Source organism: Accipiter gentilis, chromosome 29 (genome assembly GCF_929443795.1).
Source record: "Accipiter gentilis chromosome 29, bAccGen1.1, whole genome shotgun sequence".
Lineage (NCBI taxonomy): Eukaryota > Metazoa > Chordata > Aves > Accipitriformes > Accipitridae > Astur > Astur gentilis.
The window spans coordinates 19,194,581-19,216,977 of record NC_064908.1 but is presented as its reverse complement, the minus strand read 5'-3'; the positions used below and the strand labels follow the sequence as shown (position 1 = coordinate 19,216,977).

Here is a 22,397-nt window from a genome sequence, read left to right as displayed (position 1 = left end):
TCCACTGGCTCTGTTAAATTGGGTATCTCATCCCTATGAGTAAGGAAACAGAAAGGATGCATTGCTCAATTAGCATTTTAAATTAATTTTTCAAGGCTATTTACTGAGGAAACTGAAATTTTAATTAAAGTAGCAAATAAAGTAATTCACTCAAAAGCTTTATGAGATTCTTTTTTGTGTCATATTGAAAAAAAAATCCAGTGCTTAAAGAAATGTTTTAAAGCAGGAAAAAATATATTTGGAGTAAAGAACAAGTAGTTTCTGCAAAATACTGTGGTTCTTTCAATAAGTAAATGATATTGAAGTCAATGGGTTATGAGGGTGGTAGATATTTCATAAAAGTGTGTCCTAAAAATGCTGTGGTCAGAAATATAGCATATTTATTTGAAAAAGATGTAACCTAATAGTAGAAGAGATTCCCATGAATGTATTCCATATGGTATTTAATTAATGGCACCTACATGGAGCTGCAGATAAATTTTTTTTTTTTTTCTTTTAATTGATGAAAGGGACTAGGTCTAAGAGAACAAGTGTGGAAAATAAGAGTACCTCTTTTACACAAAACTATTATTATTATATGGATTACAAATGTTTGATTTTTAACAGGTTTTTTTTTTTTTGCTTTGGATGGTTGCTACTGCTAATTAATGGGGCTTTTGTTCTTACTGCTGGAGGCTTGCTTTTTTTAAACCATTTTACTACTGTTAGAAACTGTTGCTATCAGTAATTGGCAGCACTGTTTCAGAGCTCTTCAGACTGTTCAAAAAAGGTTGATCTTTTTGGTAATAGATAACTATACAGTCGTCCAATTTATGGTGAAATCTTGTGTGAATGGGAAAAGAAGCTCTTAAGTTGTTGGAATACTTAATATTGTTGAAATAATTGCCTTGGTCCTTAATAGTTGAAACATATATGCTCAACAAATGATTAATTAAATTATAAGCTTGTCTTTTAAATCCAGGCTGTTGGTACCAGAAAGGAATTAATACTGTATAAATTAGTACACATAACTGAATATATAAAAAAAATTAATTTTAAATTTATTGCAGTTTGGACACCAATGTAAATCAGCTTGCTCAGAAAGTGCTTTGCAGTTACACCTTACTATTAATTTACAACAATATTACTAACTACATGTATTCCCTAAAATAAAGTTCTAGGGAGTAGAAATGTTTCCTGCTCGTGCTAGACTGGGAGCACATGGAGATGCCACATGGTTGGGGGTAAAGGGCCACTGTGTGTATCGATGCAATCTGGGAAAGGGATTTGGGTTATCAAACTGTGGAGGGGGAGCACAAATATAAGCCATGAGACTGTTGGCGTTAAGTGGTGATCTTTTTAAGAAAAGGAGTTGATTTAGTAACTGCCAGTAAAGACAATTCATCCATGACCTCTAGTGCTTTTTTTCCCTTGATGGTTGCTTACCACCCCTTAAACTGGGGAGGGAAAAAAACCCAAACCAAAACATTGTCAGCATTTATTTACTTCCCAGCTGTAGCACTTGCTATTGCTGTGCCTTCATGTGCCGGAATTAAGTGCTTCTTAATGAAATTTTATTCCCTGTAATAGTATTTTAAATTACAAATGAGTCATGCCTTAATTGTGGTTGATAACAAGCTTGGAGTTTCTCAGTACAGATCATGCCTCTCAGTCATTTGTTTTTAGTTTCTAGAAACCTTTCACGGTTTGTTAATGTCTTGAACTGATCAAAATATTCTTAGTTCTGCAATCAAAATATAGAGCATGGGTTTTTTTGATAGTCAGAAGACTGTTCTTGAATGGTTTATGCTTAATATGAGCTTTTAGAAAAGTAAGGAGTGAATGGATATTGCCAGTTTGCTTTAAAACTTGCCTTCTATCTTTTTTCCAGTTTCCTTTTGGCAGACGCTTGCCGTGCGATATCTATTGGCATGGGGTATCATTTCATGATAATGATATATTCTCAGGTCAAGTCAACAAGTTTCCAGGTACCTTACTTCTGTTTCTAGTTTAAACAAATGCTTTAAGAACATGATTATTTTAACTGTTTCTGTTTTTTGATGTGAATTATCTGCCTAATCAGCTGATGGTATTTTTAGCATATTACCGTTTTTGGTAGGTGATTTCTGCTTAGGGAGTAAGAATATCAGAATGGGTGTCTCAATTTCTGAACCGAAATTTGTTTTGGAGAGGAAGTGTTTTTGATGAAAAGAATACTTCATATGTATGAATTTAAGAAAAATAAGAGTGTTAGGCTATAATTTAAGTGAAGTGTGCAATTATTGTGTGTTATCTAGTATCGGTAACAGTGCTGTGTCTTTGGTTTTGGTTTTGATTCAAAGTGGAAAGTATCTGTTTTGTGGGTTTTTTGTTTTTTTTTTCATACTGTGGCCTTTCTCAGGGAAAAGCTCAAAGCGAAGTTCCTCAAATGGATTTTTTTAATATTGAAGAGTTTGTGTCAGCCCTCATCTTATGATGACTCTTCTACTTTTTTAAGCTCCCTTTTTTTCTCGTTTAATCCCTGTTGAGATCTCTCTAAATAAGAGCTAAGAGCTTAGGTATTGACTTATCTAAGCCCTTTACTTCAGATTTATTGCTGCTGTTAGTATGCTGTGAGAGTAAGAACCCTCAGATATCGAACTTCATGCTTTATTTACCCTGAATTTCTCCTGTCTGTGGGAAGTTCACGTTCAAGTATTAGATGGTATAGTTTTCTGGTGTTTTAAATCTGTGTTAGATGAATGTTACTCTCTCTGTATTCTGGCTTCTAGGTGGTAAGCAAGTGGCCTGCACAATAATCAAAGCCAGAGAGTCCTTCAGAACTAGGCCTGATTTCCAGGAACATTGCACTAACTTGATGCTGGGTATTACTAAATTCTTCCTCTTGAAGAAGAGGTCTTGATGCTTCTCTTAGTTACTTGTGAGAGATTCAAAGAATCTGAAAGGGTTAGTCCTCAGAAAGACTTAGAAACTTTTCCATAAAAATAGATTTTTAGTCATGTTCCTGATGGAAATAAGACTTCAGAAAATGTGTGTGTGTGTGTTCCCTGTCACTTTCTGTCCTCCTTGTATCTTTGGAATCTCCTGGCCAAAATCAACTGAGCTTGACAGCGGTTTGTAGTCACAGACTACTGAGTTCCCATAGGTTTTGTGGAAGTTTGCTGACCATGTAGCAAGGAAGCCCACAGATGATGTTCTCCCCAAGAAAGAAACTGCAGCATGAACTAAGCCGTAATACTTTAAAGCATATAAACAAGAGGGGAGTAACCCTGAATGCCCCGACCTTGGGAAAAGCTTCTATCAGAGCTCACACAGATCTGGAAATGGCATGATCCAAGCATGAGATTCACAGCTGCAGGAAAGCAGCTAAGTTTGGCTTCTCACAAAATAACCTATTCTTTCTGACGTAGTTACTTAAATGAATACAAAGTAAACACAAAGTGGTTGATTACATAATGACATTTTTACCTATTTCTGGAACAATGGCAGGCTAGGGCAATAATTTTGGATTATAGCAAAGACAGTAGTTACTATTCAACTAATGTTTTCCCTCTGCTATTCTGAGCTGTATTTTTATAATTTTTTTATTCTAATATGATACAGCAGTACATACCATATGAAATATGGCAGGGGAATGCTACAAATATTTTGTCAGATTTTAAATTTTAAAAGGTTTTCAGCTTTATTGAAAGCAATGACTAGAGAGCCTACCAGTAGAGTGAGTAGTGATATAACAATTTACTTTTAGGTTGAGCCTTCAGTGCGGATTTTTCATCACTTTTAGACACTGTCTGTTCTTTTCACAGGCATGACAGAGATGGTACGTAAAATTACACTGAGTCGGGCAGTGCGAACAATGCAAGATCTATTTCCCCTTGAATATAACTTCTATCCTCGATCCTGGATTCTGCCAGAAGAATTTCCCCTCTTTGTGGCTGAGGTAGATTACTTTTTCTCTCAGAATAGTGTAACTTCTTGGATATTGTTGCCGTGTCATTCTTAAGTTTTTTTTATACCTACCAGATTATTTAAAATAACGCTTGGGTGCTGTGGATGACATCTTTTTCAATTTGCCTGAGACCAGACTTTTGTTTGTTATGTTCTAGAAAAAGCTTAAAAACAGTTATGCTTCTCTGCAATGCCAGAAGAGATATCTGAAAATTAAACATGGTAGAACCATAAGCCCTTTTGCTGCATATTCTACTGAGTTTGAAAGGGCTGAGGAGGTTCCAGTACAGTAGTGTGTGGAGTGTGGTACTTCACTAGGTTCATTGTCACTGAAGTCTTTTTAGTCCATTCTGCCTGTTTATCCAAATCTTTCAAAACAGCAGTTTGTACTGTGTGTTGTTAAATATAATCACATCTTCCTGAATAATTGTTTGATTGAATCTCTTGTCAGACTGTTGCTTTGTTTAAATATTCAGAGTGTAATAAAATACCATTCTTTTTTAGCTTTCTTGGAAAAAGTGATGCTGTGTGTTGATGTTTGCTTCTGTTATTACAAATATTGTATGTGTGTGTTTTAACTCTGACTTGCCCAGTACATTCTTGTATTCTACAGCATCCTCTGCTTGGAAAAGTGACAGACAAAGTATGGACTTTAAGAGACTGCTATACTGTGTGTTACTTTTTGGATAATTACCATATCCACAATCCAGTTAAATCTTTTAAAATACACTCTTCACGTGTGCTGGGTCACTGCCATGGCACTGCTAGTAACAGTAAAAATGAGTAAAATCCCAACAGTACTTCATCCTTATTGCTTTAGTTGCAAGACCAGTTTGTAAAGGGAGTGTAAATTATCCAGTCGATTTAGCAATGACAGGTAGATAAGTGCAAATAACTTGGAAGTAAACTTTCAAAATGGTGCACTGGAGTTCTAGTGATGACTCTTTCGGGAATCGTGCCCATCTCGGTTACAAGGCACTGATAACTGAGCAGCGCGTAGCCAATGTGGTCTGTACATCAGGTTAAATGCACACACCCGCACGCTGTCAGCAGGTGGCACTGCAAATAAATACTTTTCTCTGGTTGAACGGTTACTGGAGTAAAAACGGTATGTTTTTTGTTCCAAGAATAACAGATGTCCGGTAACACACTCCTAGGAGTTTCCTTCGCATATGTTCTTCCATCTGTGTTTGAGAATAGCATAGTTCTTGTTATCAAACATTATATTTTATGTTGTAAGAGTTTATGTTCTACTTAACACAAGTTTGTAATGTAACCCCTCCAAAACAAGAAAAAATACAAACCAAAAAATTCCACATCCACTGTGAACCATAAATGGTTCAGAACACTTTTCAGTTGCAGTTTCATGAGTTCTGAGTAGGAGCTCTCCAGCCTTTTCTGTTGTTTTTCTTTATATGTGGTTTTGTTTGCTTTACAACCAAGGGAACCTAATGCTGCTGAAGATGTTAATTCTCTGAGACTCAATATTCAGCCTATTCACAAACAAGTGCAATACAGCATTGGCTGTGCCTGCATGTTAGACGTACCCTATAGGAACTGGCATACACTTCAGTATATGAATGCCATGTGTACATTTATCTGAGCAAAAGATGATTTAGCCATCTCTGGTATTTCTGGAAGTAAAGCTGTATTGTCATGGGCTGCAGCTCCTAAGTATGTAGCTCTAGGTGTGTCATGCTGAAACTCATTTTGCTGTACCTTCACTATTACTAGTATTCAAGTCCTTTAGAGCATAGTTAATTACCAAAAGTCACAAATCCAGTGTCAGTGTATATACGTTAGACATGAGAAGATGGTTTGGTGCTGTCTGTAGTATAAAATTTTGTTGCAAAGGGCTGGACTGAGAAATGAACAGCTATGAGATTTTGCCTGTAATAGAAATGACTATTGAAAGAAGAAACTTCTTGAGAATGTAAATCTCGCTGCCTCCTCTTGAAGTACTACAACATTTCAAAATAGTTTCTCTCTCAAATACTCTTACTCTGCCTCACTTATCTAGACATGATTGTGAACTTTTATTATATATTTGTATCAATAACTAAATCAAATGCTGTCAGCTTTTCCTACTTTCCCCTATACCTAAATCCAGGTAGAAAACACTACAGCTAATCAAATATTAATCTTCTGGCTTTAAAAGCTGGTAATTGATGAGAAAGCTGCACTCTTGCGTTTGTTGTGGGTGAGCTTCATATTGGGAAATGCCAACAAGATGGTAGTTCCCTTAGTGTCATTTGTATTGAAATAAAATGGTGATAGGTATTTTTAACAAGGGCTTAAAAATTCATTTTACTAAGTAAATGTATGCTTAGCTACTTTCAGAATTCACTTTTTTTGCCTTCTAAAACATTTTGTACTAACATATCACTGTAACAGAAGATTAATTACAGATAAGCAAATCTCACAGGTGCTATGGTAATCACCCCTTCACTAACAGAGAAGAATCTGTTGGAATCTGTGTGCTAAGAACTTATTTCTAATAGGAAATTCAAATTTCTAAAAAATAACTAGCTTAGGATTCAAACCAGGACCTTGATTGCTCTCATACTACCTTTTTTGTGTTGTCTGTGAGGATGATGAATAGGCCTAGTATGATTAATTTTTAATAAGAATCTAATTTGGACAGTCTCATTTCTAGCACAGCATATTTTTGGTGGTTTAATCAGGTTTTCAGCGTTTGAATACCTCTTAGGCATAGACATGAATTTTGTAGTCTTTGTGCTGTCAAACTGTATAGCCCATTACATGCTTTTTTTTCAGAACACTATATTAATTCAGCCTGTGTTTCCTCATGAAAGGCAAACCTGCAACTGGATCAGATTTTCATGCCTTTAGACATCATACTCTCCTCTTGCTGTTGACTGTAAACAGTTAACATGTTTTTAAAGATTATTTCCTTCTGTCAAGCTAAGTGCACAGAAATACTTCATTTCATATGAACTAATTTTCCTACATGACTGAATCTTCTAAGTCTGGACAAGCTTCCTCATAATGAGAATTTGAAAGAATATAGTTGAGGGGATTGTGGAGAATTTGAAGATGACTGTCAGGAATTTCCTTGAAGATCATGAAACCATCTGCTTCAAGGTAGTCAATCTGCTGAAAAACAGACTGACTCTGGATTACTGTTCCCCCTTTCCCCACCATCCTGCCATATATAAGTTTTGAAGGACTAGAAGGCCTGAATAATATCCAGGTCTTCTAGTCCATAAAAAAATGGACTAGAAAATGATGGAGAATTTTTTTTTTTTCCCCCAGATAAATGGAAAGAGTTAAGTATGAGATCTGTGAGAGTAATGATTGTTAAAATGCAGTACTTCAAAAGCAGGTTGCTGTTGCATCTTTAACAGTAGTCCCCAGAAAGCATTACCTTTTTTGAAAAGGTGCTGCTGTAGCAGAGCAGAAGTAGCCTGAGGCGTGAACAACAGGCATGGGAATGGGAGGCAGATTGCCCCACCTGGTTTCATAGAGGTTCTTTATTACTTTCTGCCCTAGTAGACCATGATTGTTGCTTCGTATGTACAAGTAGAGTCATAGTAGGTTATGTTTAGTCATAGACTTTTAAGATTAACCGAGTAGCTTTCTGGGACGCTAAGTTTAACAATGGTGAACCAGAGAAACTCCTTTAGTATGCAGAGTAATGTCACGTCAGGGGAAGATTATTCATTAGTGGTAGAAAGACTAAGGCATAAATCCTGCCTTCCTTCTTTGTACATCTAGGCCTGCTGATCTACTTGGACCTATTTATCCACATGCTGTTTATGTAAGCCTGATCTCCATTGTGGCGTTTTATCCCTCAAAGTGACCTATTTTGAAGAAGGATCTTTCATTGAGTTAGGGTGACACTTGTCCACGAGAAAAATCCTAGTCTGAATAATTAATCCTGAATTTCTGCAGTAGCTAGTAGGACGGCTTTTAGCAATGTGGTTCTCAATGAAGTAAACGACTGGACAGGATGGAGCCAGAAGTCCTTCAGGCCTTGGGAACATTGCTGCTAGCAGAGCTGCGCTTCCCATCTGGATCAGCAGCCTAATGTAGTTGCAGGAGAGGGTGTTGTCCAAAAATCACGATGATCTGACTGGCGCTCAGCCTTTTCCTGTGCGTTAATTTTTTCCTCTTTCATTCTAGAGTGCCATGGCTGATGGTGGCAATTGATTGTTTTTTCTTTGTTAGCTTGTATCCTCAGGCACCTTAAAGTCAATCTTCAGTTGTTGCTGGTGAGCTGCAGGCCTGTGTAAAACCAGATCGCTGACATTGGTCAGCATGGTGCTGGCTGAATGGAGAGAATAGCAGCTGCAGGTCTGGTGCCATAAGACATGTGAATGCAAGGAAAGAGTGGTTTGTACTGTGACATCCCTCCGTTTTGAAAAGAAGAGATTTTAAGTGCTTTATTCTTCCGAATCCCGTGAGTAGCTGATAAACGTGCTAGTCTTCATCCTGCATTTTCTTTAGCTGCATTCTTTGTTAGGACTCCCTGGGCCAGTGCTGTTAGGAGTTTTCATGAGCTACAGTCCTTCAGCATCTATTCATTGAAACCTGGATTTTATAGTTGCATTTTGATAAACTACAATTTGTGCTCTAACATTTGATTTCTTCCTAAATATTTGTGAATGTAGTGCTACTATATTTACACCTGTAGGGACTTCATCTACACGCAGAGAACAGTGATAGAGCTGGGGGAGCTTCAGAGGCTTCCTTACTAGGGTCCTGTTGCTTTACCATGAACTTAAAGGGCTACCCAAGAAGGTAATGCGTCAGTTCATGTTCCACTGCTTGCTCAGTCCTTGACCTCCAAACCAGTTGCCAATTAATACCAGTTCCCTTCGGTTCTCTTTCTGTTCTTGGTGTGTGCCAGTTGCATCCCTACATTCACATTCCACTTGCCAGACAGCTTCCGATAGCAGTGAGCACCACTGGTGCTGATGGGATTCGGAGAGATGGCAGACAGGTCTTCAGTCATCCTGTACCTCAGGTAGCTGCTTTTTTCCTCCGATGGTTCTGAAAGCTGAGACACATTAACTCACTGGCTTAAACATGCTCATATTCTTTCCTTGCTGCATGTTGTAAAACTTGCCATATTTTATGAATAGTTTTTAAAATTCATCTAAGATGACTCTAAATCCTTTCTGACTTCCTTTCTTTCTTTCTTTCTTTCTTTCTTTCTCAATTTCACTTCTACTAATTGAGGCATCCAAATCTCTGCAGTTCTTATTTTTGCTGTACAAGTAATAAAATAACTAAAATTTATTTAGGCAGTGGGAGATATGCATGTAACATGAAAGATCTGATATTCAGCAGATGTGTCAGGCCCTTACAGTGACCTAGTTACTGTCTTCATGATTTTTTTTGTCCTCAAATAAAATGCATTGAAGCTTGCAAAGTTTAGGTTTGCTTCTTGGGAATGTGAACTTTGTAGGCAATTTAGATGGTGTAATTGCTCTTTTCTCTGATGTAAAAAGATACCCTAATTATATTGATTTTTTGTGTGTGTGTGTGAGAGAGTTTTGAGTGAATATATGCTGTTTACAAAAGTGCAGATTTGAATCCAGAGGTTAGTTATTGGTGCCATGTTTAATTCTGACTCACTGTATCCAGCTGGGAATGACATTAGCCTCCAAACATTCCCTACTAAATGAATGTATCAGTTTAACATGTTCAAAGGCCAAAACAACCTTATTACAATAATCATGTTTTGGATTGCCAACTATTAACATGCTGTTCCAGGTGGGATTATTTAAGTTTCTCACAGATAAGATAATTGATTCTTTAGGAAAGAAAAATGGCCATTTCCCTCTTCTTTTTCCCAAAATTTTTTTTTAGTTTTACTTCTTATCTAACTCCCATTAGTTTGTTAAAGCCAAAAAATTCAAAGATATTTATAGTTGCTTCCAAGAAGCTAGTTTCTATAAAAGGCTGTTGTCTGTTATATTGCCAAGCCCTGTTTATCCCCCAGAAATCAAGCTGCTGATGTCAGTATGAAGAAATGACAGTGGGGTCAGTATGAAGAAATGACAGTGGGATTGAGCAAAAAGTTCAGATTCAACTGCCTTTTGAATTTGAGACATTTGGATCTAGATCTGAGTTGTAGAACTTTTTCTTTTTTTCCTTTTTATTCTTCTCACTTGGTGTGTGAGGATGCAGACCCCTCTCTCTAATCCTATAATTCTCTATAATTGAGTTTTGTGCTTCATCTTACTAAGGCCACATCAGTGATTCTGTAGGACAGTTAGGTTCTGACAAATCATGGGTACTTCCCCATCACTGTTATCATAATTTCTGTTTGTGGTAAGCCATTTCCCTTATACACCCCAAGAATCTAGGGCACAGTGTGGAAAAAACCTCACGGTATGGCTTATACTGTACTCATGGATATCTACAAAGCAGTGAGAGAACTGGATACATGAGTATCAAGGTCCAAGCTGCTGTAAACAATACAGAAATAGGTCATATAGTCCTCCAATGACATTCTTACAAATTATTGAAGTTGACTTTAACAAACAGAGATTTTTCATGGCAAGGCACTACAATGGAAAGAAACTGATACTAAAAGGCACTGATTTGCTAACCTTTTCCCCTGCCCCCTTTCTCCTTTTTTTTGCTGTTTCTATGTCTTGATGATCTTTATACACATGCTCACAGTGTGTTAGTAGCTGTCAAAACTTCTTACCTGCTATTTCCTTTCTAGTGGGGGCATCTCCCATCACCCCATACATAGTAAGTTCAATTGTCAATGTCTGTCTTTTGGAAAAAATGTTTTCTGGAATAATTCTATTAATTTAACTTGTTAGCAGTAAAGAGTATTTGACATAGCTTTTTAAGAAATCTGCAAACTGAAAGTATCTCTCTGTGAAAAAAGTGAAATGTATCTTGTGTAGTGACTTTTCTAAGCATTTTTGCATGTTAAAATACATTATGCTGGCAGATGTTGGTGTTAGCTGTTTGCAAGCTCATACACTAGAGCGCACTGTGTTTCACACTGAACCAGCATAGCAGCAGTGAACGTCTGAACACAGACTGAACATCTGCACTAGCTTGGGGAAACAACAGGCCAGGCATGGAGTGCTTTGTAGATTTGTCCAAATGATTTGATACAAAACACCATCAAATTCTCCACCAACTTCCTTCCCTTTCCTGATTTCACACTAGGTACCTCTAAAGAAAGCATCTGAATTGTCATGTGCTATAAACAGATCTTCCTAATACAAAGCAAAGCCACTGAGAAGAGTTGTTGAAATCATGATAGAATTTGCTTTATCTTGCATTCGATAGAAAGGTACTAATTGCACGTCAGTGAGGTGAATTCTGGTATAATTTAGAAAACCCTTCATTTTGGGGAATGGTGGTAGGTAGCAACTAAGGCATAAACTCTATGCTTTTTTTAGTAAATTTGTGGTATTTGCTTATACCTGTACATGGCTCAATATTCCCTAGTTTTACTAACACTGGGTATCTGATTGTGAGGATATTCAGTGGTGGGAAGAGGTATTACCAGTGCCACATTTTTACTTTAACTTTCCTTCTTCCCATACTGTTTGTCTGCATTCATACCTCAATAAATAAGGTGCCTTTCCTTAGGTTAATGTTTATCTTTGTCAGTAGTTGTTCAAAATTGAGCATGCAAGTTTAACTTTGCTGTTTCATATATATTAGTGACTAATAAAATGGATGTCATGAGATATACAGCATTTCATTCTGTAAATTGGTACATAACATTATAAAGAAGTTCCTGAAATCATTTATACAATAGCCTGTTAAATAAAATGACCTTTTATCTGTACTAGTAATTCCCTACTCATGCTTTTCTGTTTGTCTTTGTGCTTGTCAGCACTGTTATCTTCTACATTTTTGCATGGTGTTTACTACTATCGTGATGTGATCATGTTATTTTTATTTATTTTTGCTTATGAATGGAATTTGTTGGCTTTCATAGTATTAGCCCTTCTTCCCCCTGCAATTAGTGTCTTTCAATGTAATTCTTTTCCTTTTAGGTTCGTATGATGAGAGACAGTGATCCATCCTGGAAGCCCACTTTTATTGTAAAACCTGATGGAGGGTGCCAGGGGGATGGAATCTACCTCATTAAAGACCCAAGTGACATCAGACTGACGGGAAGCATCCAGAGCCGGCCAGCTGTGGTCCAAGAATATATTTGCAAACCACTGCTTGTCGACAAACTGAAATTTGATATTCGTCTTTATGTCTTACTGAAATCTTTAGAACCCTTAGAGATTTATATAGCCAAAGATGGACTTTCTAGATTTTGTACAGAGCCCTATCAAGAACCCACTTTAAAAAATTTGCACCAGGTTTTTATGCACTTAACCAACTATTCACTAAATATCCATAGCGGGAATTTCATCCATTCTGACAATGTAAACACTGGCAGCAAGAGGACTTTTTCAAGCATTCTGTGCAGACTGTCTTCCAGAGGAGCTGATGTCAAAAAGCTGTGGTCAGATATAATTTCACTGGTGATTAAAACAATTATTGCACTGACACCAGAACTGAAAGTTTACTATCAGTCTGACATACCAGCAGGAAAGCCTGGGCCAACTTGCTTCCAGGTAGGTTGGAATTTCTGCTAGGAATGCAGTTATTTCTATGCGTGGATTCATCTTCTGGGTGTTTAATTCCTTTTCTAAAAGCTTTCCATAGTTATGGTTCTGATCACTGGTTGGGTGTAGTGCATACACTGAATAGCATTGTGTGAGCTCAGAGCTTGGGTTCTCCTCACCCAAGTTTTACCTTACAAATCTCAGTCTCTTGACCTGTGTATGTCACTACTAGCCATAAACATATATGGAGAATTTTCAATGGGTATCAATCGTTAGCAGCAGTATTCACTCCAGTTTCCATCATCTAGATGTTATAACTACGAAGCTTTGCAGCTTCCTAATGCTGCTATAATGGTGACAGTTTTAAGACCTGCTTGTCATAGGTGCTAAGATTACATGTTGACAGATGGCAGCATTTAGAGATGGGTGTAGTGTGAAAGTAGCCATTAGTATTGAGGGCAAATGGTTTCAGTAATTATTAAGCAATATAGCATGTTTCTCAGTTATTTCTCTTTTGTCCCTCAAATGTTTCCTCCTCCTGAATGTTGACATATGGATGACCATTGCATTCTGTAGAAGAACACTGTGAGTGGAACTGAAGTAATGCATTGCTTATTATGCACAGATTTTAGGGTTTGACATTCTCCTGATGAAAAACTTGAAGCCCATGTTACTAGAAGTAAATGCAAACCCCAGCATGAGGATAGAACATGAGCAAGAGGTAAGACCTCTCAACATGATCATGATACTGGAATAGAATTGCTTAGGTTTGGTTTTCTGGTCTTTTTTCCTTGTTTGAAAGATGAAAGCTGTCTGCTAATATGAAACCTCCAAGGTTCTCTGTAATTTTCTTCTTTGAAATCATTGCTAATCGTATACACTGGAAATATGACTTATTGGAATTGTGAAAGCTCTCCATCATCTTTGTCATAAATACATTTATTCATCATCCCCTGCAGTTGATTTACTTGTGTTTGGGGGATTGCTAATAATTTTTTTCATGTTTGCATACATAATATGAATGGTAACATTGGCAACAGTCCTTTTTTAATATTTCAATTTACTAGAGAAACTTGCCAAAAATTGTTGTAATACCATACTGAAAATGTTAAGGTATTTGTGTATCCTTTAAGAACTATTTTGTAATCTATCATTGTGTATTTGAAACATGCATGAAATTTAAGCAAATGTGGAATAAATAATCATTACTTCTATACTGAATAATTGTGTCCCTTTGTAATTTAAAGCTTTCTCCTGGAGTATTTGAAAATGTCCCAAGCCCTGTTGATGAAGAAGTGAAAGTAGCTGTTATCAGAGACACTCTTCGTCTAGTGGACCCTCAGAAAAAAAAGAGAAAAGATATCCAGTAAGTGTGTTGACTTTCTTTGTTTTTTTTGCATCAGTGCCTTGCAATAATTATAAAAGTGAAATATTTTTACCCAATGGCTAGTTTATCCAGGACAATGAGTTCCCAACTGTCTGTGTGACTCCTTTTGCATCCACAGTGTTAACTCTTTCAAAAAAGCTTGTAGGATATTAATTGATGGCATGGTACAAAGAGTACTCAGATTTGTAGATCTGCCAGGGGAAGGTTATACTTCAAGTTCAGTAGCAGCAAGTCCACTAAATGGTATTCTCACAGCTCAGCACTGACTACTTCATGCGCTGCTTTCTTACAGGAATGGTGGAAGTGTGGAAGGAGCCATGCAGGTGCTCTAGCTCAAGGAATTGAAAAGGTCCACAAACTGATAGTAAATCAGGCTTTATCAGTTCCCCTGAAATATCTTACCTTTGATTCAGAACTGGTGCAAACAGTTTAGTAGCTCAGATTTATTTATTTGTAGTTTGACTTGAGGCCTCTTTTTTTTTATTATTGAAAGCAGTCATGAGATGTAAATTTGTGTATTAATTTGCTTGAAAGTCACAAATTACTCTGAATGATTTGCCCCATTGGAGCTGAAAAATATGAATATTGTATTTAGAAATTGCTTCCTTGATCTGTGATAATAAACATAGTTAAATCTATGATCTAGAAACGAGAGGAACTGCCTGAAGCAGCTTGCACAGAAATGCTTGTGGTGGGATCAGGCTGAGAGAAATATCTTCTTTTCTGATGAAACACTTTGTTTTAAGCAGTTCCTTGGAGGCATGAAAGGGAGATTTTTTTGTGTGTGTCCCTAGGTATCCTTGCTTGTAGGCCTGCCTTCATACTAGAATATCGATTTTGTTCTTCTCTTGGCACTTAGTGGCAACCTTAAATATGTTATTCATGTTCTATAATGACTTCAAGTGCAAATTTGCTGTCCTTTTGTAGACAGTCCCATGAACGAGACATGACTGATAATACTTACAAGTTCTGTATTATTGTAATATTATTATAAGATCAAGCTATTCTTTCAGAGGTAGTGCCACACATAGAAGTTGCTGTGGTCAGTATACAGAATGTCTTGCAAAGCAACCTGTACTGTGTGTTGCCTGTACTTAAGTAGTCTTAAGGGTGAACGTTCAGTGCATGGAGCTGAAAAAAGATCTTTTTTTAACCTGTAATTATGTAACTAGTCATGTCTCTCTTTTTTTATACTGAAGTTATGTCAGGCATTCATTAACTACGTATTAGATATGGAAAAAAGGCAAATGATAATTAGGAATAAATTCACGGAGAACGCTGGTGTGTGTGGAACTCTCATTCAACTGAGGATTCTTCTCTGATACATTTTGAGTACTAAATAATTTTTAACAGGATTAGTTGGTGATGAGATAAACCATTGGCTCTTCACAGCAAGAATTCTTCAGTGATGCAGCTTTTTTTCAGAATAATCTGGTTAAAAGAGCATCTTGTTGATGAATATCTGTATGTCTTCACCATAAGTCAATCCTATTTCTTGCTGCAAAGGGAATATTCTGATAACTTTTTGCGTGGATGTACAGGAACTCCTGTGTGACAACTGCCCACCTGTTCAGCTGAGATTTACCTCTTCTACTTCCAAGTACTTTTTATTAAACTGGGCACGGTGTGTGGAACCTCTTGAGACACATGATCTTACTGTAAGCGTCAAGTAAAGGACCTCACCCTAGTCACCTATGGAGATTTACATCAAAGTAAAAGCATTTGAGAGAGGAACTGAGCACCAGTTGCTTTTGCCTTGTCTTCACTAGCAAAGGTTTTACAATGCTTTCCCTTTGTGTCATTCCTCTCACTCATTTCAGTGCATCTCAACCAGTTCTGACGTGTGCTCCCACGTTCCTTCTCCAAACCCTCCTACCAGTAACTGCAGAGAAATACCTCTGTTTGCAGGACAAAGGTATTAACTAAATAATTGACTGGAGATAGAAAGCTGGATAGTAGTTTACCTAGCCGTTGTAATAGTTTTGCTAGTCTGATTGTGTGTGGCAGCAGGGAAAGCAAAATTTGGCCTATTAAAAGAAAAAAAAATCTGAAAGAATTAATTTTCTGACAGCTAACCAGCAGCAAACATTACAGACTCTGGTTTTCATGCTAATTAAGTAATGGACATTAATCCAAGTAAAGTTTTAATGATATATATAACACTGAGTTTGAACACACAGGGGAAATACTGCGAAGCCTGAGCTGCATCTCAGGTAAATATTCTGCTGTGGATATGGATTTGATTTTGCTCTAATTATCTCCCAGATTAAAATAAATGAAGCATCTAAATGAAAGTGAGTTTTAGAAGTCATCCTGAAGTACTTCATTATCAGGAAAGATTAATAGCTCAGAAATTTTTTTAGTTTAATTTTTCCTCATCTTTATGGAGTTTCAATTATTTTTTCCTCCTTCCTTTCATGTGACTTATAATACTGAAATAAAAGTTAAGTTGAATAAGATCAGTTTATCATGTCATACATATCTCTTTTCCAACACAATTCCAGTCTTTACATGCACCAATCACTATACAGTGATACAAGTTCAAATGAACATACTTAAATATACTTAGTGGCTGTTGTTGCACAGTATGACTGATCTTTTCTTAATTTTAAGAATTTGTCCTGGCCATTTAAGTACTGAGGTATGTGCTTAATATTTTGTGTATATAACATGTTTTAAACAGAAACTTTAAATGCATGCAAAGATTTTTTTTTTTTTTTTAACCACTGTTGTGGAAGATATCATTTTGAGGGAAGGCTTTGTGTTACTCTGATGCAAAGAACATAAGGAATTAAAATAGAATAAAAAGTGACACAAGCACATGTGAGGCTTTTGGGAGGGATGCACAGGGTGGGTACTGCACAGTGCCTGCTTTTCCCTGTGATGTTATGCAAGCCCTACCAGACAAATCCTGTATACCTCATACACAGAAGACCTATTCTACACATCAAGATCCTGAAGGCAGTAGGTATCCCTATAGAGATTAATGTCCTGCTTTGCTGCCTTAATTTCCTTGCTGCATCTGAATCCTCTACGTTGGCACAGTTGTAGTCAAAGTCTGATGACAGCGGAGTTTCCAAGTAACTACTAACAAAGAGATTTGGAGCCACGTACTGCTCTGCAGGGTGAAGATGTATGTTAGCGGCTCGGAGCCTCTCAAGAGGAGAATCTGAAAGTGGCTCTGCGGGTTACTTTGTTAGGCTGTTTTCAAGCCATTCTGTAACCCAGAGGGTGAGTGGTGTCTGGCTTTGCCTGACCAAACAGAGCCTGAGTAGCACTTTCTGAAATGAAAGAAGGCAGCTAATCAACTACGTGTTGTGGTTTACTTCCTTGCTCCTCTTCTTTAAAAAAAGAAAAATCCAGCTAAAACTGCGTGGTTATAAAAGGATTTGTGGGTGGGGTTTTTTTGTGTTTTTTTTTTTTTTTTTAAATTTTATTTTTCCTAATGAAATTTTAGAGCCTTTTTTGCCCTAGCTTTGGTTCCTAGACTGGTTCTCTTTTGAACTCAAGTTTCACTCATAATTAAGAAATTAAAACATTTAATAAAATACTATGGAAGATACTAACTCTCTGATTTTGTTTGTGTGGCAGTACTGTTCTCATGGATTTTAAGGCTTGAGTAGATCATTGCAATCATCCAGGCTGATGACATGCTGGAACAAACACAATCATTTGTGGCTGAGCTGTTTTCTTGGAGAGATGGAATTTTTAACTCGTCTGTAAATCTGTTAAATATTATTAAACAAAGCTTACTTTCTTCTAGCATTACTACAGAGTGAATTTGGGGGGTAGTGATGGCCAGTAATCTTGATTTCTGTTCCGAACATCTGTCACTGCTAATTTCAGAATCATCGTGGTGGGTTTTCCAGCTTACATTGTTTTTCAGCAGTGGTAGCTCTTTTGAGTTTATGATCTACTGAAGACCTTCAGTACTAGATTAGCCAGCTGGTCATCGTATCATCGGGAGGGATCTTTCCTCCTTGAGTGAGAAATGCAATGTAAAAAAAGATGGGGAAGTGTAGGGGTTTTTACTTAACATATTCAAAGCACCGTGTAGAGCAGGAGTGGTATATGTCTCTCTGTAGGACTGGGAAGCGATCACACTATGCATTTTTATCCAAGTCTGTAATAGGCAACGTGGTCGGAAAGCTTGGCTATGCCCAACTTAGAGTGAAATCCTTGTCATGTAGTAGTGTAAGTTAAGGGGTTTGACTATGGTCCATAACGTTTCTACAAAGAAACTTGTATAAAGCTTGTGTAGTATTAAATTTGCTCTGGATTTACTTCTTGCAGCAGAGGTGCTGTTCACAGCCTACTCAAGGTGGGAGAAGACTTCAGCTAAAGGAAATTTGCACAGTTAAATGAATGGTCTAATGACACCGAACAACGTTTAAAGTAAATCAACGTTACTTATGTAAACAGCAGTTTAATTAGATAATCACTGATGCAAATCATTGTTTATATTGTGACTCCAACAGAAGATCCATTTTAAAAGGCTTTGCAAACTTCTACTTTTTTGTGCCTAATTTTGAATCTTTATAGCAGTAAAATGTTTTAGTTTCACTGTTTGTTTAATTATCAGATATTTATTCTTTTAAAAATTGCATTAGATTTGAGGAGCAAAAAGGAGTCTCAGTCTTGTATGCAAATATTGTATATTCTTCAGTGGATGTTAGAAGTAAACTATTTGACTGGTGGTATAATTGCAAGCCGTGAGTATCATTTGGAGCTGGTGTGCTCTAAATGTCTTAAGAAGATCATTTATATCATCTCATCAATGCTAATGACCTGCTTTTCTTGTCCTGTCAAAAATATTTGTGCCCTAGTTTATTAATGCTAATTAACCCAGAGATAATAAGAGACTTCTTTATATTTTTGTTGCTGCTGTTTATTCTGTGTCCCAGTATGATCTCTTGCATTTACATGCCTAATTTCTTACATATTTCCAGACAGAAAATAAGCATTTTATTCTTTTGACAAAGAAAGCATAGTATTATGACATGTGTCATTAGAAATAAGAGTTGCTCATGGAATAAAATCTGCTTTTTGCTTGCTAGAGATGATGAAGGTGCAGCCCCCTAAGTAATATAATGACTTTTATTCAGCACTGAAATAGCCATTGACAGAAGAAAGAATTGAAACACTTCGGAAACAAAATGTAATTTAATCTATGGCTGTTGTAAAAACAATCAATTCATTGTATCCACAAAAATGAGTGGGTTTGGTTTATTACCTATTATGGTATTGCTGTTTCATTGCCTGTTTATCTTTTCTTCAGTACTGTTCTCTGTATATACCACTTCAGCATTTTTTTGTTTGAATTCAGCCTTGAAATTTATTTGTGATGTTCTGATTATTTTTTTCTTCTTTTTAAAATATGTCAGGTAGGATTCTTTTCTCTGTATTCTGTGGCTCTAGCAAATGTCAAATATGATTAACTAATTTCCTGAGCAGGAGGAACCCCAATGTGGTCTCTCTCAAATTTTTGCAAGATCAGCGTGCAAACACTGGCTAATGTCACTCTGTTCAGAGAGCACCCTGTAAATATTAATGTATGTCAGTTTGACTTTTTATCTCTGAGTGTTATGTAGTTAGGAAGACATTCCAGTCAAGGTTTTGTAGAACTTGCTACACAAAAGATGTTACTCTTTTCTTGCATAAAACGAGGTGGCTCATTTTTTCTACTGTGTGGATTACACATCTTTCTCACTTTAAATTATTTCTTTCTCTGATACAGGACAAAATTAATAGTTTCTAGCAGAATATATGATCTGTATTAAATGAAAACATGAATTAATTTCTGGACATTCTACTTAAATTCCGCCTTAAATGTAACTTACGTTAAAGTGGCAGCTTCTTTAGGAGATGTCTTCTGCTGTGCCAGTGACTGATGGGTCTAACCTTGTCTACTAAACTGCGAGAGGAGTGTGGCTCTTTTCTTACACAGGCCTTTCAGTAATGTTTCTCTTTTGTACGTTTCAAAGGCATTTTCCAAATCCTAATGCTATTCTTCATTTCTTGATATTGAGGAGCAATTTTGTACTTCCTTAAAGAAGGGAAAAAAAAGTCATGAAATCACCTGTGCAGCTGTATTCCATTTATTTTCCAGATATTTTCTATTCAGTTTCCTAACCTCCCCTGATGTTTGTGTCATGTTTAATGGAAATATGAAAATATACTGTGCAAAGATGTCTCGAGAGTATGATTATCCTAGATTTTGATGATGATAAAGTCATTCTTGCCATTGATTACTGTGTTTATCTAACTATATATATTCTAAGGTTATGATTGTGTGACAGGGGTGGTTTAAGAGGGTCAGAAACTCAGTACACAAACATATGGAGAGACTGAATGGGAGAATACTGGTGTTGCTGCTATCACTGATCAGAAAATAATGACTGTTCTGCAGTCTTGTTGCAATGTATCTTAGTTTCCGCTTCTGTGAGTAACTGTATTATGTTCCACAGGGATTCATTACTCAGGGTTGTCAGTGCCTTTTGCATTATATGGGGTGAGTTTAGTGCTTATAAAAATAAGCACATAATAAACCTAGCTGTGGTAGTATCAGTATTTTGGCTTCCATTTGCTAATTGACTTTATGAGCTGATTGCTAGAGCTTTCAGTTGATTCCTGTATCCCTTTGCTATCACTTGGAAGTCTGGTCAGGTTTTCAGCTATTCAAATGCTTCTCAAGCACCACCTCTTCATTCCAAGCCTTATTTCTGCCCGAGAGCGTATAAACTCATATGTGTGGCTTTCTTGAGATTGATCTTTCTACTCTGGTTCATTTTGGAGGCTGACACAATTTTTTTCTCCATCAGTCAAAATGACCCAGCATTCATATTCAGTATCATTCTGCCAAAGCCCTTTGAAAGCACATTGAATTAGACCCTTTCTCTTTCCTAGAGGGCTTTTTGGTTTATTCCTTCATTAGGCAATCTGCCAACTTCAGTATCAATTGTTGTCTGTTACATTAGCCCATGCGGCTTTTGATGAGTTAGACATGTGAGGGAGACTTTTAAATGCGATGTTTGTCAATGTTACTTCAGTGCAGATTAGTGAAACATTAACTTTGTTTTTCTGTAGTTGGAAAGTATTTATTTCTACTGCTATTTCTCATCCTGCTCAAGAAGACCTAGCCTCAACTACTCTGTTTGGTTTTGTGAAGCAAATGTTATAGGTGCCTTGATCTTGCTGTTCTTGTTTTTGCAATTATTTATCTGCTTCATCCTTAAGAGCTTTTAACCTTTCTCCTATTGATTAGGACAGGCCCTGTTGGAAATTCTGTTAACTACAATGAGACATCCTTCCACAATGGGAAGGGAAGGATCTGGTAGTGTTTGACTCACAGAATAGTTCTACATTGGTTTTAAGAGCCACTTCGAGGAAAGCACCACAAGAGTGTTTACTACTACAACAACAGAAAATACAATACTGAGTGCAGAACAGTGTCAAATAATTAGAATGTGCCGTGGCAGCAGTACTAACATAGAAAAGAAAAGAAAATCTGCTGATAAAAATTAGGTCAGATATTTTAGTTTATAAGTGGCTCTATTTCACATGTAATCTGAAAGGTTTTAATTGGCTGAAAATGCATAAATACATAAGCAATAATAATGTTTTTTCAAAAATAGCTAAAACCATATTGCTAGCATAGATACAGTAGGAATTCAGTAATTCACTTGAATGTTTTTATCTATCAAACCATTACAGGAAAAGTTGGTTCTGTGAAAATAACTCTGGACTAGGACATAAAAGATGCAATTTCCTTTACTGATTTACTCAGTGACCTTTAAACAAAACATTTTCTTCCTGCTACCATCTTCATTCTGTGAAAAGAGGATGATGCCTTGCTTCTGCCATGTATTGCCAGTCTTTTGAATTAATAGTGTTCAGGATATGGCCTGTTACTATGCTTAGTAGTATATGAGGTCAGTTTATGTATTGTCATTACATAAAAATATTACAGAAAAGCTTCAGTTTTTTTCTCTGGAAGACTCTAGATCCAATTGTACACTCTTCAGTAAATATCCCTGGTGCTTACTAAGGTTTGCAGAGCAGTCTTCGCATTTTGCCAACCTGATCATCATTAGTGATCTCTTTTATCTTTTACTTTCTCATACAGAGTGCTTAGAGTCATTGCATTTTCTATACAATATCATAACTTGGTGGATGGTGTGCTATTTGAATATTCAGGATATTGGGATTTTAAAAAGGGGTTTTCTCAATGTCATTCTTTGATGGTTTTATTTTCATCTTTCTTATTTTTTACAGTCCTTTGCTAATAAAATGGAGAACTTATGGAGTATCATTGGAATGCACACAAACACAGCACTAAATAACCCTATGCTTGACAACAGATTAATTTACAATTATTCCCATTTTAACCTTCATCACTGCAAAAAATGCTGTTATTCATAGTCCAGTTTTGCAAGTTGGTCTGTGTTTGCTCATATATTGTATTCTAAGCACTAACGTCTTGAATGTAAAGACTGTATTTTAACTTCCAC

The 22,397-nt window shown here is 36.6% G+C and overlaps 1 protein-coding gene across 6 annotated transcripts in view; it reads left to right on the top strand.

Annotated features, from left to right (window-relative positions):
• TTLL11 (tubulin tyrosine ligase like 11) overlaps positions 1–22,397 on the top strand; it is a 52,851-nt gene that overhangs the window by 5,652 nt on the left and 24,802 nt on the right. For 3 of the 6 annotated variants that reach the window (XM_049832456.1, XM_049832460.1, XM_049832458.1), the window contains exons 2-6: positions 1,871–1,967; positions 3,786–3,919; positions 11,934–12,509; positions 13,126–13,221; positions 13,748–13,866. In XM_049832456.1, the coding sequence (XP_049688413.1) occupies positions 1,871–1,967; positions 3,786–3,919; positions 11,934–12,509; positions 13,126–13,221; positions 13,748–13,866 (1,022 nt within the window). The other 3 variants (XM_049832462.1, XM_049832461.1, XM_049832457.1) reach the window with 3 other exon arrangements.